This window comes from Montipora capricornis, chromosome 11 (genome assembly GCF_036669925.1).
Source record: "Montipora capricornis isolate CH-2021 chromosome 11, ASM3666992v2, whole genome shotgun sequence".
Taxonomy (NCBI): domain Eukaryota; kingdom Metazoa; phylum Cnidaria; class Anthozoa; order Scleractinia; family Acroporidae; genus Montipora; species Montipora capricornis.
In genome coordinates, this window is record NC_090893.1 from 42349093 (window position 1) to 42365795 (window position 16703).

A 16703-nucleotide genomic window follows, 5' to 3' on the forward strand; every position below is an offset into this window, starting at 1 on the left:
CTTCGAAGTTCTCGACTCAGTAAATGCTATTTCTCAAGTAAAAACTACGTTAACAAACTGCACCTATTACAACAGTCATGTACATTATACCTTCCTTGGCAGCTTTCGCGATATCCACAATGTCTGTAACATTTGGAGTTAGCTTGGCAAAAAATGGAATTTTAACCGCAGCACGGACCCACCGGCAAATGTTACGCACCAGTTCTGCATCCTATATCAAGAAGAAAATAATAATACTGACACCAGGAGCCCATGACTGTAGGAGCCTCCCAATGAGCAAATGTTGACTCATAGGGCTTGTATAGGAGAGCCAAGCTCCTACTTATGCGCTCCTGCTTACACTAAACAACAACGTACATGATTGTACAGTCACAGTGCTGGGCCAAGTTGTTCAAAGCATATTCTGCACTAGAAATTAATTACTAGGTAAACACCTGTGATAACCAATAGGTTTTCACTGATTCAGAAGTAACTCAGAATAAGTGAGGAAGATGTTAAAGGGGTAGTATCCTGGCCATTATCCCTTTTATTTGGACCATAAAAATACTAAATCAAGAAAGAAGAAACTACATGCATGTATGGCCATTAATTTTCGTTTGCCATCCGTAAACAAGTCTCCTTTGATTTCCAGGGCCCAGTTGTTCAAATGATGGATAGAACTATCCACCGGATAACTCACTATCCAGTGGATAACTCAATTGGTTTTGCTTGTGTTTATCCACTGACTAGTGATTTTTTCGGTGGATACAGGGTTCTCATTAAGTGCCGGCAGCCGGCTAAAAAACCGGCTACTTTAAATTTAGAGCCGTCTACTTTTCGGTCATAAACTTGCTATAAACAATGACAAAGCGCTTCTCCCGCCGCCTACTTTTATATTTAAGCTGTCTACTCCAAAACTTATTGAGAACCCTGGGATAGCGCTATCCATCGTTTGAACAACTGGGGTCAGACTTTTACCAACAATCCATGACACTGCCCCTTTAAAATAACTTTGCTCTAAATAATGGAAACGGGGGCCGCAGAGAGGCCCCTGTAACCCCCCATTCTTTTCCTATGTTGATGTTTTCTCCTACCACTCCCCCCTCCCATCACACTTCCATGAACCATACCAAAACCTAGCCCCCTCCCACTTTTAAAAGTGTTTCTCGTTGATTTCATTTCTTTCAACAATAAGAAAAGTCTGTTTATTGTATGAGAATGAAGGTGGATTTCCACAGTTGCGTCTACAGATTTTAAGCATGGTACGTAAGCGTATTTGACTGGCTTTAAATGCATGAATAAAATGAACAGTTCTCAATCTTCACATTTAATGCAAGCCATACATACAACATCTTGCATCTTATTTATGCACATAAAGTCAGTCATTTAGTACATGCCTAGCCTACGTAAAATTTATGCGACAGTGGAAATCCGCCTTAAGGAAGGTAAGGTAGGAAACTTTCACAGAAAAAGCTCTGTCAGCTATCACGACTAGGAATCCTTCCAGTGAGTCTTGATTGCTCACTATACCTAAAAGCTACATGCAAGTGCAGGTCAGGACTGAATCCACTCAACATATCCACAAAGAAATCTGAGGTGTTCATTAACAAAATTAATCCTCAACAAAATACTTTAAGTTCACAACATTCACTAACAGTTTCAGTAAATGGTGGATTGTCCATCAATTCTTGGATGTCAGTTGGCCATTATTTTGTAGGCCACCAGTTCATACACAGTCAGTTAACAGTCATACCATCCATTATTTTTGTTCAAATCTCATACCTGACCACACGCCAAGCCCATCCCCCTCTCTCCCATGCCATGTGGACAGGATAAGTTTAGCTCTAAAGCATCAGCACCTGCCCTCTGAAGAAGTAATTACTAATAGTTAATAATGTTGTTACTGAACAGTGTTGTCCTTAGTGGCAATCAGCCATTCAAAATAGGCAAGGCACCTTTCAAAATAATGAAAAATGGTAATATCTTATAAATTCTTATCTTAGTCTGACAACATTTAAATTTCTTTTTAGGAATCGACATCACAAAAATTGCTTCAGTATGAAGATAAACATGATAATAAATACAAACATGAACATCTGAGCACTTAAGAGCTGTTATTGTACTAGAGACGCATAATCCATTAACCCGCCAAGATGAATCATGCTCTGTCATGTTATTCATCCAGTGTAAAGATGGACACAAGACACATAATGCATCCTGTGCCCATCCTTATACCATGCGAATTCGACAGATGAAGAAAAAATGTTTGCTCAAGTTTCTCCCAGACAAATTATGCATTACTAGTACAAAAATGGCCACCTAGCTGTGCTCTCTTCATCAAACCAAAATAATAATCTCCACTTTTCACACATACAATTACAGGGAGATGGCAACATAATGGTTTGACACTGACTAGTTTTTTTGATGTTTCGTCAAGACATTTCGGCTGGTGCTTAAGCCTTCATCAGTTGCAATAATTATAACGGTAGCACGCGTGATTCAAAATAACAGCACGTCGAGCGTGTGCTGGTGAAAATCCGCGTGCAGTTACTTGGCGCGCATGCCAGAGACTTGTAGACCTCTGGGATGGCGATGTGGTCATTTCCAACTGATTTTGTACACTGTGCCAGATTGTGGCCAGTCAACCTTTTCTTGGGCTTTCGGTCACGGGAACAAACTGTTCACAGTTCTCAATGGTTTCAGCAACCTCAAAATCTACCTCACTCTCAGATTCATCTCCTTTAACCGAAGCCACTGTAAGAACACAATCGATACCAGACAAGTTCATCCCTCCTCATTTTCAGCACCAATTAATCCCATGAACTCTTCCTCATCATCACTTTCTCCAAACAATTCATTCCACTTGGCTTTGCTGATCACCATCTTCTCCTGATTTGCACTAATCTTCTTTCCGATTTCATCCCTTACCATCTTCTCAATCTCACCCCACTTCATCTCCTCTCCATGTCAACTTACAAAATTAATTATTCAGTTTGATGCACTTCACGTCTGAGATGATTCGTCCTATAAAGCCTTCACTTTATTGATACACCCTCACCTTTTTCTTCCCACCACTCCTGACAAAACACTCCCACTTACACTTGTTCTTCACTCTCTTCCCAGGCTTTCTACCTTTCCCAATCATACCATCAACCTTAATTACCACCTTTCCCTGTCAAACCTTCACACCCCAAGTGATACACTGAAACTTAAACAGCACATACCTCTGTCATCTGTGCAAGTTCAGTCCAATCTTCTTTTGAATAACCACACATTATGCTGGCAATCAATACCTACAAAAAAATTAAAGCAATGCAATTGGCAATTTAAATGGCTCCAATAATGTATACTCTTGGTCCAACCAACTTAGTTATTAATGAATCCAATCAAAGAAGGCGTCGAGCAACCCACCAGCCAACACGGTGGTCGACACATCAACAACACGCAACCATCACGTCAAGATGATAAGAACATGAGAAGATTGGGTCAAGATAACACATTAAAGAAGATGGCCTCAAAAAGGGCAGTTGGTTACTTCAGCTTAATACTGATGGAGCTCAACAAATACCCACCTACTTAAGAAGCCAAAAATTATAATTTTTAAAATATTGATCCCCAACACACCATGCATTGGACACACAACCAACATGTGATATCAACCTCAAAGATTGCTGATGACTGATTCATCAGTTGACCAACAGTTTATGACAACTGATCAACAGTTACTACGTTGGTCAAGTGTTCACCAGGCCATGTGTTGACCAATGCGTCGGCAAATGGATTGGATGGGCTGAATTTGTTAACATGACCAATATTATAATTATTGTACGTATTGTCGGGGTATACACTGTACCACTATAACACGTGAGCCGCACTAACATATTTATTTCAAATGCTGACACTCATGAGCCTCTCCATGGGTATTTCTGACGAAATCGAAGATGCGACGATCACTATTGATGAAACGAAGATCTCAGAGATTGAAGCGACGAAGCAACGATTTAGAGAATTATTGCGTTCAGACAAAATATTAGTCAGACCTAAAAAAACTAAATATGAAAAGTATAAGTCATTTGACCCCCAATCAAACCTGAAATGTTTTAAGCGATGATTTCGTTGAAAAATTGACGATTTGATGAAAAAAGCGTGACGAAATCGACGTTTGTACGCACCCATAGAGAGGCTCACTCATTACACCAATTTAAGTGATAATGAGGAGGCAAAGTATTAAATTACAGCAGAAAACCAGGTTACATTCTAAAATAATAGGCATCCACTTAATGTTTTCAAAAAAGAAAAAAAAATTAATAATTCTTAATTTTAATGAAATAAGCACTATGAATTTTCTTATTACTTGTATACGGATCTGTGGTAAAATTGATAATGTTATTTCGTATTTTTGCTAGCTAGTTAATGTTCAAACCTTTATTAAAACTAAACCAATAACTCCGTTTGGAGAGTAAGGCACAATAAAGAATATTATTACCATTAGAATACTATAATTACTATAATAATACATGTATATCATACTGTCTGGTGTTTTGTGCTGATGGATAAACTCGATCTGGAAAACGTTTGGCCACATGTACAGTACGCCTTTTAATGCATCTGAAAAAGGGAAACTAGTACAAGGCACTTTCAAGCACAGTTGCTTGCCTGAAAGGAATGAGGTGAAACTGTAACACAAGAATACTCTGCAACAAAATAAAATAAACAAGTCAAAAACGCCCCAAAAAAGCTACCAACCTTGTGTGGGAAATCCTTTTTCAGCTCAGTTACAGATCTACACCAGTACGCTGCTGTCTTTTCGCTAATCAGCTCGATGTTGAGAAAAGCACCTTGGCCAGGCCCATACAAGTGTCCTGAGGTGGTACCACGGACAATGCGAGGCGAGACATTTGTCACAATATCCTGTAAGTTAAAATGATAGCAAATTAAAGTTGATGAATAATATTATATGTAAAAGTTGATTTCTTACAATGTAACCGGTACTTTTCTGGCCATCTTAGGTTAGTGGAAATTTTGTCCACAGAAAAGAATATAAAGAAATGTGATGAAATGTTGTCTCCTGTGCAGACACTCTTAGGACTTCGTCAAAAGTCCCCCCCCCCCCCCCCTCTCCCAATGTCTGCTGAAACCGAAAACCACTTCCGTTCAACAGCTGTTTGCCCACTACTTATAAAGAAACTGTGTATAACTGACCAAATTAGCATGTTGTACCCAGTTCAAATCCTACAATATAATGCAAATACAATACATAAAGAATCATAATCCCAGCAGGTTTTAATCTGGTACAAAACTGAGTTAGCCAATTTGGTCTATTACCGGTATCAGACTGCACCTTGTCAAGAGAAAATGTTTTGGTAACAGCAAATCCCCAGCCAGCTTCAAAGCCTCTTCTAATCATAGCAGCACTGGTTGTAGGTGGTGCACTTGCTAAGCCAAATGGATTATCAAAAGTTAACCCACAAATTTTCACACTTAGGTCCACATTGTCCACTTCAGTGCAGAATTTGGGAAGACTTGGTTCTTTGGCAACAGATAAACCATACAGTTTCTAAAAAAGTGAGAAATGAAAAATGGTAATAAGTTCTGGTAATGTGTGACGAGCAAATGTTACATTTATCACAAATATGCCTCATGACTGTTATCATGATAATAACTACAAGATTATTATTTATTGTATAAAATAATACAAATATTATACCATTATCGTCTCATCACTTGACGGATAAAGGTAAAAAAAGTAAATAAAACAAAAATAAGAGTCAGAGCACTTTTGGAGACCGGAAGTTATACAGTCATGTACATGTACATGTTGATTTTGTGTGAACAGATCAGAAGTGAGTGTCAATTGTGTTTCTGAAATTACATGTATATCTGTAGGGTGATCCCAAGAGCCCATCAATAAGAGAAATATGACAGATGCTGCAAAGTGCAATGTGATCTAGGGCGATGTTTAAAATTTTCTGATAGCTTTGACAGCAGGTGATTTTTTTTGTAGATCAAACTGTTTTTGAATAAACCTAAAAGATTAGAAACTTGGGAGTTTTTTGGAGAACACTGGTCACTGGGAAGTAGGCATTCTTTCCTGCACTACATCATTATGTCTGGGCCTTGTGGTGACAGAAAAAATGATACAAGTCATGTATCTACCTTTACCAGTACAAACACACACCTGCATATATTTATGCATGTGCCATGCAGCCTGTTTCCCATCGTTTGCACTCTCCACTGTGGTGTTGGCAACTCCCGCCACATCTCCACCACAAAACACCCCAGCTTCACTTGTGCTCATTGTATTTGGATCCACTTCAGGAAGGCCCCATTTGTTGAACTTGATGGGCATCATGGCCTTTATGACTGAAACACAGCAATAAAATTATTACTTGTTAGAAGCAACACTGCACAAATCCACTGATAAGACTCACACCAAAAGACCTAAGTTGCATGGTATTTAACCTGTAGTTCAAAAATATTCTCTATCTTCCAACAAACACTAGCTACAAGTACATGTCCCACAAATGCACCAACTTACCATCTCTATCAGCTAGTGTGGAGCCAAAAGCTGAAATAACAAAGTTGGCTTTAATCTTGAGTGTTTGTTCCTCATCTTCAATCCAAGAACCATCTTCCAGCTAAAATTAAATGCAGTAAAATGCAAGTTACAGTGTTAATTAACAAAAAAAAAAAACAGACTCAAGTGTGTTTGTAACTCTCGGCAGACGCAGAGTTTGCTGCTTGCTCTAGCCTGCACACTCTTTGTCGTAGCCTCCTGGAGCACATTTCCACATGTTATAGCATGGCCGCCTTTTCCTGCAGATTACGTTCCTGTTTCTTCTTTCCCCCTCCCTTCCCTTACCCTCTGGTAATGAAATGTTACGAGTGCCTAAACGCCACTGGTGTGGGCCCCAAGGCTGGGGTGAAGCCCAGATTGCCAGCCATGTTACTTTGCAGTTCTCCATAACCATGGTGGCCTGCTGGTCACAGTGGAGGCCCCCAGACATTGCAGACACCCATACCCATCTCTCACACTGTGTGATGCACTTGATTTTCATAAAATACAGAAGCCACTTACATGTAACTAAAGTTCATTACAGTACTCTCATTATCATTATTAAATCCACCTCAACTAACCATACAAGTAATTTATGCATCTCATAACAAAGGCTAGACGATACCATACTGCATACAAGTGCACTTTGACTGGCCTTGATTTTAACCATCCAGCTAGCTTGACAGCAAAGTGCTTACTAGCCCATTGATTCGTAAGAGGTAGACTAGATTTTACTCTGTCTACTGCCACAAGATGTTACTTCACAGTGGGTGGGAGAGGGGAGGAGTAGAGGGGGGGGGGGGGGGGGGAAGAGTGGCATGGTTTAGGAGTCTGTGAGTTTAACTTAATGACAACTACATCTACTCAAAACCTGCACGTCCCTTTAGTTTTAAACACTCTATGCCATCTAAACAACAGCATGGCATCTGACAGGATGCGGCGATGCGGATCCGCAGAATTCCCTAAAATCCACATCCTCCGCATAATTACGATATTTTCCGCATAAAACTGAAGAAATGCCTGATATTAGTGATAAAGCAGCTGCTTATCATCCTCGCAAACACAAAAGCCAATGAGATTGACTACTTTGAAGCGCTTATTTTCCTGAACATTGAAGAAAACATGCCATTTCGTTCGCAAGATGAAAGTTCGTAAGCAGTTTCCACACATTTTTCGGCAATGACCCTGGACTCTTGTTAAACCGTTTTCATAACATACCCTAGGCTCTAAATTTTTAAAAAAAGATGCAACAAGTTATCAAAATTTAGCCGCAAGTTATAGTAGCAAATTAAACTGCATCATTTGTAGAAGTAGGGACAATCATCATTCCGATAAAGTTGTACAAAACAAAACAGGAGCCCGCAGTACGTACGTGTAAACAACCGCTGAAAATGGTGAATGATCGAGGGAATGGATCGTGGTTCAACCACATCACAAATTTGCTCCATGTCTCCAAATTGAAACAAAATTCATGACGAGAAACAAAATATTTTTTTATCGCTTTATTTATTTTAGCAAATGTTTCGGCAAAATGCCAATTACTAACCCTTTTATTTTAACCGTGAAAGCTGGTCGCAAATTGGCGACTCGTCCAGATATCTTAATCGCAAAGGGAAAAAATTCAGTCGTAAATGCGACTGTTTTGGTCGCAATTTCGAGTACTGAATTTTACCATAAGCATTATGCTTTACCATACGAATATATTGGACAGGCCTAATTAATTATTAATAATAGTTCTATAAATTGTTGAAATTTCCGCATAATCCGTCGTAATTTCTGCATAATCAACGCATGTTTACGCATAATATGGCCAAAAATTTCCCCATAATCTTTAATTTTTTTCCGCATCCTATCAGAAGCCCTGCAGCAGGAAGCACAAAAGAGATCCACACAGTAAGTTATGACATTGACATAGTTAGGCTCTTTATCAGTGTTCCAAGTATTCAGTTCTAAAAAGAGCCAGAACCTAAAGGGGTCAATTTATGGGTAGAACCTCTCTGCACCTTGATTAAGTTTCATGTTCGCTGTCGCAAACATTAGACTACTGCTTGTCACAAACCCATCAAAAAAAACCCCACCTTATTTCTTTCTTATTCACAGTGACTACATGGATTAATTTTGTCTTAGTCATTAGCTGTGGCTGACAAAGGCAAAAAAATGAGATGAAATCATCTGGTTTGAACAAACAGCAAACCTTAACCAAGGTAGAGATTTGTCACCAATGCAAATTAACCTCTCTTTCTATTTGTTATTATTTGTTAGTCTATTACTAAGTTTTGTAAGCTTAGACTTTACATATCCAGCTTTTCAACGTTTTGACCCTCCCTGAAACTTCAAACTACCATACTATACTTTAAATAAATTACATTTCAACACACAATTATAATAATATTAAAATAGAAACCTGTTCTGTCTTGTAAAATTCCATACTCCAAATCTTTCCTTCCCTGACATGAACCTGTATATGCACCAAGGAGACAAATTATGCTGTGAGTGTCACTTCAAAAGCCCAATAATGTACATTTGTAGCAGTTCTGATAAAATTAATACAAAAAATCTAACGTATTGTATATTGTCTGTGTCATGCTTATCACTACCAGTCACATCTACTGCCGGATTGTCACACCTAAAGATAAAAAAACTTTGATTTCACCCCTACACTGTACTATAAATTATGTCTGTGATCCACGTTCTTACCAATGTGGAAAAATTGGACAGAGTAAATCAACAAAACACTTCTATAAATGGGAGAAGTTATAATTCTATACATTAGCTCATAGAAGGCGTGCCCCTGTCCTTTTTTCAAGGTGTATAAATGTAATACACCATTATGTACTGTCCTTCTGGGGCCGGTTGCTCGAAGCCTGGTTAGCACTAACTGTTGGTTAGGAGGTATAAAAACCTATACTGTAGGTTTCCATGGTATTTAACACTGGTTAGCACTAACTATGCTTTGGGCAACCAATGCCAGGTTGGGTTAGGGTTAGGGTTAGTCAGACTAGTGTAATCTGCCCTAAAATATTAAATAAATGTGTTTTTTTTAGTTTGTTGCCTAACAATTATTATTATTGTTGCACATATTATTATTGTCTGTCAAATACCAATTACCCACAATCAAGAATACCATAATACCCTTTGTTTGTCCTCCAAAATTTTGCATGAACATTGTTTCCAGTTTCTCTTGGGACCATTGCAAGTCCGAAGAGAAAATAAAACAATGCTTATTTTTGATGGTGGCTAATTAAAAACTGTTAAATTACAAAAACAAAAAATAAATTACCTTTTTCGGAGAAAGAAATGGCAAGAACTCGCACTTCTCGTCGACTGCAAGCTGCATCTGTGCACAAAAAAATTAGACCATTCCTACATGTAGAACCAGAAATTAATGACAAATTTAAACTAACATCATCAATAAAGAATTATTGCATTAAATGCAAAATGAGCAAAACATTCCATTCTTTGCAAATAAAACAAGGTCATTGTTGTTAAATAGACCACTGCCAACCCTCCTCAATCATCCAATTTGCCTGGACAATATCATATCGTTTTACAGTATCTCATAATATTAATTTACTTTAAAGACATGCTTGCTGTTACTTAATTTTCAAACAACCTCCTCTGGGACTGCTCGGATGTTGCTGAATCCTTTTCTAAAGATGACAAACACTTTACGAGCTCCGCAACGAAGAGCTGAGGTACAACAGTCAAACGCTGTGTCTCCGCATCCAAGCACTATGACATTCCCAAACAGTTCTGGTAACTTTGATTTGCATGAACACATTCCTTAAAGATGGAGAAAAAATTAATCTTAAAATTCTGGCCTCTTCAACAGGTGCAAATGAGCAGCTGTATAATTATTAAATGAATCAACACTGTTAGACACTGACCGGCTTTGCTGCCCATTGATACAACTGGCAAGAAGGCTTTCGAAGAATAAAAACCATTTTGGACACCCAATCCATCAAATATGGGAGAAAGTTTGGGCTCAGGCAAACCTGCAGGAGAACAAAAGAACCATGAAACAAATCTGCAAAATTTATTACCAAACTAGAGGCCACGTAAAGGCCCGAGAAAACAGCGTTAACATCCATTCGATTTTTTGAACAGTGATTTGAAACCGTTTGCCCCCACCCCCTCCATTTTGAAAAATGTTGAAACAAAGTTGAATCAATGTTAAAGGAGTATAATTAAGCGTTTAAACTTTGCTTGAAAAACCATTGACAACCTTTCCTTTGTTTTTACGAATGTTGAATGAAGTTGAAGCCGCCCCCTAGCTTCTTTCAACATTGTTGGGTATGCATGTACGCACTAATCGGCCTCAATGACGTGTCCATGTCCATATCCATAGTGACCACCACGGCTGCAGCGAGATAAACTAAGAATAAAGCCAGGATCCGAGCCAGGATTCGAGCCAGGATCCGAGCTAGGATACGAGCCAGGATACTAGCCAGGATCCGAGCCAGGATTCGAGCCAGGATCCGAGCTAGGATCCGAGCCAGGATTCGAGACCTAACCGAGACCTAACCGAGGCCTAACCTAACCTAACTGAGACCTACCCTAACCCTAACTAAATCTAACTAGACTAGAACCAACCTAAATAGACCTAACCTAACCAATTTGAGACCTAACCTAACCGAAAGATTTGAGAATAAATAGCGGAGAAAGCTCATCTTAGCTCGAATCCTGGCTGGAATCCTGGCTCGGATCCTAGCTCGAATCCTGGCTCGGATCCTAGCTCGAATCCTGGCTCGAAGTTTAGGTATCCTCTGCTGCAGCATGGGACTGAATACAAGGCCTCATGTGAAGCTCAATCGGTTGAATCAGATGTTGATGTTGTGTAGAAAGCTCTTGCCCACTCCAGCAGTCAAAATCGATCAACAAAATTGAAAGGATGTTGACGCCATGCAATGTTGAAGCCCTTTGCCCTGGCCTTAAGGAGGCTCGAAAGGGTTTTTAGCTGCACTTGCACACGTAACACACGCCATAACTAAGAAACACACATCAGCTGAATTAATCAAATTTCTATCAAAAGTAGGGTGCGCAGCACACCAGAAGTGAAAATACATGTATGGCATAAAATCTTGTGAACCAACATGTGTTGGCATGACTGATGACTGCATGGTTAAGGACAGTGCCTACTAATTCAAAGGTATTTTTGCATGGTTTACTGAATATGCGAGAAAAGCAGATCTTAACAAGTGTCATTATAATCCAAAAGAAAATTGGGGGAAGATAATTAATCAAAAATATTATTTGTAAAAAGCTTTAAAATAAAAAGCAATATATGACGTTTTTTACCCAAATTGAAGCTTGATTATCTCTGAAAAATGTGTGGTTACCCCCAACTTTCTTTTTGGATACCAAGAGCACTTGCTAAGTGCTGCTTTCTCCGCATAGCTTTGGACCACGCAAAAATATCCCTGTCTTAATAAGCACCACCCACAGAAAATCCAAGTATCTTGAGATGTGCAGAACATATGCACAATAAGAATAGTACATGTAGGCACCGTCCTTAAGACTCTGAAAAGACCGCACTTCAGATTTTGTCGCTGTTTGGGGCTGTTATGATAAGGACAATGCAGCTGTCATAAAGCTTGTTCTAATTTATAATTTTTCATGGCATTTTGAATGTCATAATTGCATACCCTCAATTCAATTACAAAAAAAATTAAACTCAGAAACGAATTGCCCAATAATGCATTGCGAAAAGAATTGTGTTCCACAAAAGCCCGTCTGAAACGTCCCAATGTTGCATGTTTTGCTATGGCAGCCAAATTTGAGGTGTTATCAAGAACATCAGCACTTGAGGATAACTTTTCATTTTGTCCCCCTAGATTAAGCGCTGTTCTGACCAGTTTCATTCTTGAGGAACTACCACACCCTTGTCATATGTGACCTCACACGGGAAAACGTACACTAACGTTTTAACGTTTAACAACCGAAAGCGTCAGTTAGCCGTTAGCCATCGTCATTCAGCCGTTAGTAATCCGTTAGTAAACGTTAGACGGTTTCACCAAACCGTTAGACTGTTGCACCAAACCGTTAGTAGTATGGATAAAGCGTTAGTGGTTACCTTGTAACCGTTAGAAAAATTTAGCATTCGTTTGTTCATTTAGGACCGTAACTGTTACAGTGCTTTTGGATCGGAGCACTCAAATACCACTCGTAGTAACTTACTTGTGTCATGTGATGCTGCCTCTTAATTGCGTATATTATTCTTTGTCCAGTAACCTCAGAAAGAAAACTTGGTTCTAGCCAGCATATAAAAGCCAAACACTTGCCGCGATTTCTTCCGCCACTCCGGCCCCAGATTGTATTTTCTTACGAAGCAGTGAGATGATTACGAATGTGTTCTACGAACTGCTACCCTAAAAAGTTATATAAAATTATCTTTGAGGAATAACTGATAAAAATAAATCAATCCTGGCAACAAAAGGAGGAGGGCAAAGACAAAGCATGAAGTTACAAGTCATGTAAACGCTTTAACGTGCACCTAACCCCAAAATATTTTTTTCGCTAAAATGAATCTTTGCACCTGTTTGAAACGCATTGCAGCCATCTTTTCATTTTTCTAAAAAATCCAGTCATTTTATAGGCTTCGAACGTTGCGAAAAACCAAGTATCTTTTGTTCACGACCGAGTTAGAAGGGGAGTGGGTCTATTCCTGATTTGACGTCACAATCTACTTTGCATGCATTTTTACAAAGAGTTAATGCAATGTAAATCAGTTTGTGACGTCAAATCAGGAATAGACCCACTCCCCTTCTGACTCGGTCGTTAACAAAAGATGCATTGATTTTCGCAACTTTCGAAGGCTATAAAATGGCAGGATTTGTTAGAAAAAGGAAAAAATGGCCGCAATGTGTTTGGAACAGATGCAAAGATTCATTTTAGCGAAAAAAATATTTTGGGGTTAGGTGCACTTTAAATAGAAAGAGCGAGTTAATAAGTGCGATAGTGATCTCGCTGCGTGGCTATCGCCTGAATACAAAAATAAATTCTTATTAATCGCAGTTATGACTCCAGTAGAGCTTGAGTAAAGAAGTCGCTCGTAAAATCATTCGCTGTTTCAGTGCTACAATAATGTTTTCATTGCACCCACTGATTTATTATGAAAAACCAACAAAAGGGATCGCCAGCACAGTATGCAAATAAGAATGGTCTCAAGTCCAACATAACATTGCGAAATATGTTGGAAGTGCGGAGTTTAGTTTTAATTCACAACATGATGGCCGAGATTGAACACGAAGGAGAAGATTTTGAGGAAGTAGGGGAAAAAGTGAAGAAATTTCTGCAAGATAGCTGTGGTTGTACTCTTGGTCCAAAGAACGGTCAATTTTCCTTACAGATTACCGAAGAAATGTCGAGTGCTGAGCTTGATCTTGTGATTTTAACCTGTATCCAGGCATTCACCCGAGCTGAGTTCATTGGATGTTAAAGGAGTCCTCGTTGCTCATTTTATTACCAGTCGAAACAAATTTGCAAGGGCATGTTTTTGTGCTTTTATGGCGTCAGCTACTCTCGATTTCGTCGACTTAAAGAGCATTACAAGAAACACGGTATCCCCTACGGCAACACAAGGCGACTCCCAACTGTAGCAACTGTAGTGAATAAATGTTTTTGGATTTTATGTATTCTAGTTATTTCGTCAAACCCTATGAAGGCCTTTAATTCTGCGTGGCTTACTTCATGAAAACGGGCAGTGCTCTCGGAGGTATTCAAGAGCTTTTGACGGGCATAACTGCTTTCCGGTTACCATTAATTCCCATAGATCATCTCCTATGAAAATTAAGAAAAATATCTAATTCATTACGATGATCTAAAACAAAGTAAACGCCAGTGGCTTCCACGAAATCTGGAACTTGAATATTATCGAGCTGGTCATTTCCAGCGAGCTTTTTTCTTCAGGATCGGTGTCCTCGCCTTGGCTGTCACCGTCTTCTTCGCCACTTTTAAAGCCATCTGAATCAAAATTGCTATCACTAGTAGCCCCTCTTCTTACAGGAAAACCATAAAAGCTCCCTTTATCCTCCGAATCCTAAAAAAAGTAGCGATATTCCCATCGTTTGATGCGTTACCTCACGCATCAGCCGTTGTTTTCGTCTAATTTGATGTGATCGCGCGATCGAAAGGACAAAAGGCCGGACCTCGTGTCTCTTATCAGCTGTCAAAATATGCTCACAAGACGACAAATGATTGGTCAATTATCCTCCTAAATCTCCATAACAACAAAAAAAATTCAGATTCACCAAAGGGGAGTGAGTGGAGGCCTAAGATCAAGCCGCCATGATTGTTTGTTGCCGGTTACGATAATTCAGGGGTCGTCGCGCGCGGCCAGTTACGGCCGATTTGGATGTCGATGGGTTAAAAATCTGCAACACTTAATTATTTATCGTTCGCCGGTTAGGCTTACGCTTCAACTTTAGTTTAGTTTTTCGGATAAATGGCTTCCTCCAACAGTTAAAAGCTTTCAGGTATTCTATTCACTAACCGTCTAACGCCTCTAACCATTCACTAGCTGACCATTTTAACGCTTTAAGCTGCTTCCGAAGCGCTTGTTAGTCGAACTAACTTAACCGTTAAACGCTTGCAGCAATGCGTTAGCATGACTTTGCAAACCGTTAGCGGTGCCTGTAAAAGCGTTAGCATACCGTTAGGTACCGTTAGCTTCCATTACCCGTCCGTTAGTTAGCCGTTAGTTTTGTCCGTTTAACGTTAAAACGTTAATGTACGTTTTCCCGTGTGAGGTCACAATTATTAAAATGGTTGAAATTGCCACAAAATGATTACTACATGTATAAGATGAATAATTTATACTTTGAGATGACGTTCTTGCTGCTGTCGCTGTCATCGCTGCTTAAGCAGCTAGCTCCCTATTGCACCCAGAGTACACCCTGCAAATTATGATTAAAAAAACTGCTTCCCTACCAATTCCAATGAAAATGCTTTCATATCCTTTTTCCTTGAGAGACTGGATTGACAGACCACCCAAGCCTAGACCTTTACCAAGCTCAATCTAAAATAAATAAAAGTGAATAATACTTCAAGCAGAATACTATATAACTGGCATTATAAGCAATTTAGTTTGAAGATTTAACAATAATTATTACAGACCATCAGCTGAAGACGGACTGATAGTCAATGCAGTGTGCAATTAATAAAGGTTGACTGATCAACCCACATAATAATAATAATAATAATAATAATTATTATTATTATTATTATAATTATTATTATTATTATTATCATTATCATTATTATTACTATTATTATGATTATGATCACAATTATTATTATTATTATTATTATTTTTATTTTTACAGTGAAATGGCAAAAGTGATTTAAGCAGATGAAAGCAGGAATTAGCTCCAGGATGTGGCTCATCGCTAACAGCGTCGCCCTAAAAGCACAGAGATGAGTCAGTGGTGGAAGCTCTTCATCAAATTAATGCAATGCAGTATTTAAACGCAAAATCCCTTCATCGCAGTGGATTGGGAATATTGTTCTACCACTTCCCAAGAGAGGGCACCTCTCTGACATGACCATGCAACTGCATGTATAGATTGAGGCATCACCCTAATGTCCATCCCTGCCAAGGTTTACAATTGAATATTGCTGAACAGAATAAGGCCCTTCGTTGATCCAACCCTCGGGCATCACCAAGCTGGCTTCCGCACAGGAAGAAGCTGTACACAACAAATATTTATACTTAGACACTTAATGGAAGGGGAGGATGATCAACAGTTACCACTGTTTGTTACCTTCAGCAACTTCAAGCATGGCTTTTGACTCTATTTTAACTGTAATGCAATGTTCAAAGTCCCGAGACATTGTGGAATTCCGGAGACAACAGTACAGGCAATAAAAACCTTATACATCAATTCCAAATGTGCAGTATACGTTTACAGCCATCTATCCAAAGAATTCTAGGTCACTACTGGAGTCCTTCAGGGAGACGTCTTGGCCCCATAAATTTCCATTCATTATTATTACCGACTTCACAATGAAGCAATCTGAAGGACCTCACGGCTTTATTACAGCGCCTAGAAGGTCTAGCAGATACCCAAGTGAAGTGATTAACGACCTCGATTTTGCTGACTATATCGCCCTTCTTGAGAATTCCCTTGAGGCCCAAAAGATCGGCCTAGTCATCAACACAAAGAAAAGA

General features: G+C 39.1%; 1 protein-coding gene across 2 annotated transcripts in view; it reads right to left on the bottom strand.

Moving 5' to 3' along the window:
- The window catches only part of LOC138024819 (dihydropyrimidine dehydrogenase [NADP(+)]-like), a 48814-nt gene that overhangs the window by 8927 nt on the left and 23184 nt on the right, over positions 1-16703 (bottom strand). For both annotated transcript variants that reach the window (XM_068871993.1, XM_068871994.1), the window contains exons 9-20: positions 15464-15551; positions 10423-10530; positions 10149-10318; positions 9816-9872; positions 8940-8993; positions 6518-6617; positions 6158-6342; positions 5321-5536; positions 4726-4890; positions 3204-3272; positions 1762-1845; positions 91-211 (exon numbers count right to left, since the gene is read on the bottom strand). In XM_068871993.1, coding sequence (XP_068728094.1) covers positions 91-211; positions 1762-1845; positions 3204-3272; positions 4726-4890; positions 5321-5536; positions 6158-6342; positions 6518-6617; positions 8940-8993; positions 9816-9872; positions 10149-10318; positions 10423-10530; positions 15464-15551 — 1417 coding nt within the window. The remainder of the gene's footprint in view (positions 1-90; positions 212-1761; positions 1846-3203; positions 3273-4725; positions 4891-5320; positions 5537-6157; positions 6343-6517; positions 6618-8939; positions 8994-9815; positions 9873-10148; positions 10319-10422; positions 10531-15463; positions 15552-16703) is intronic.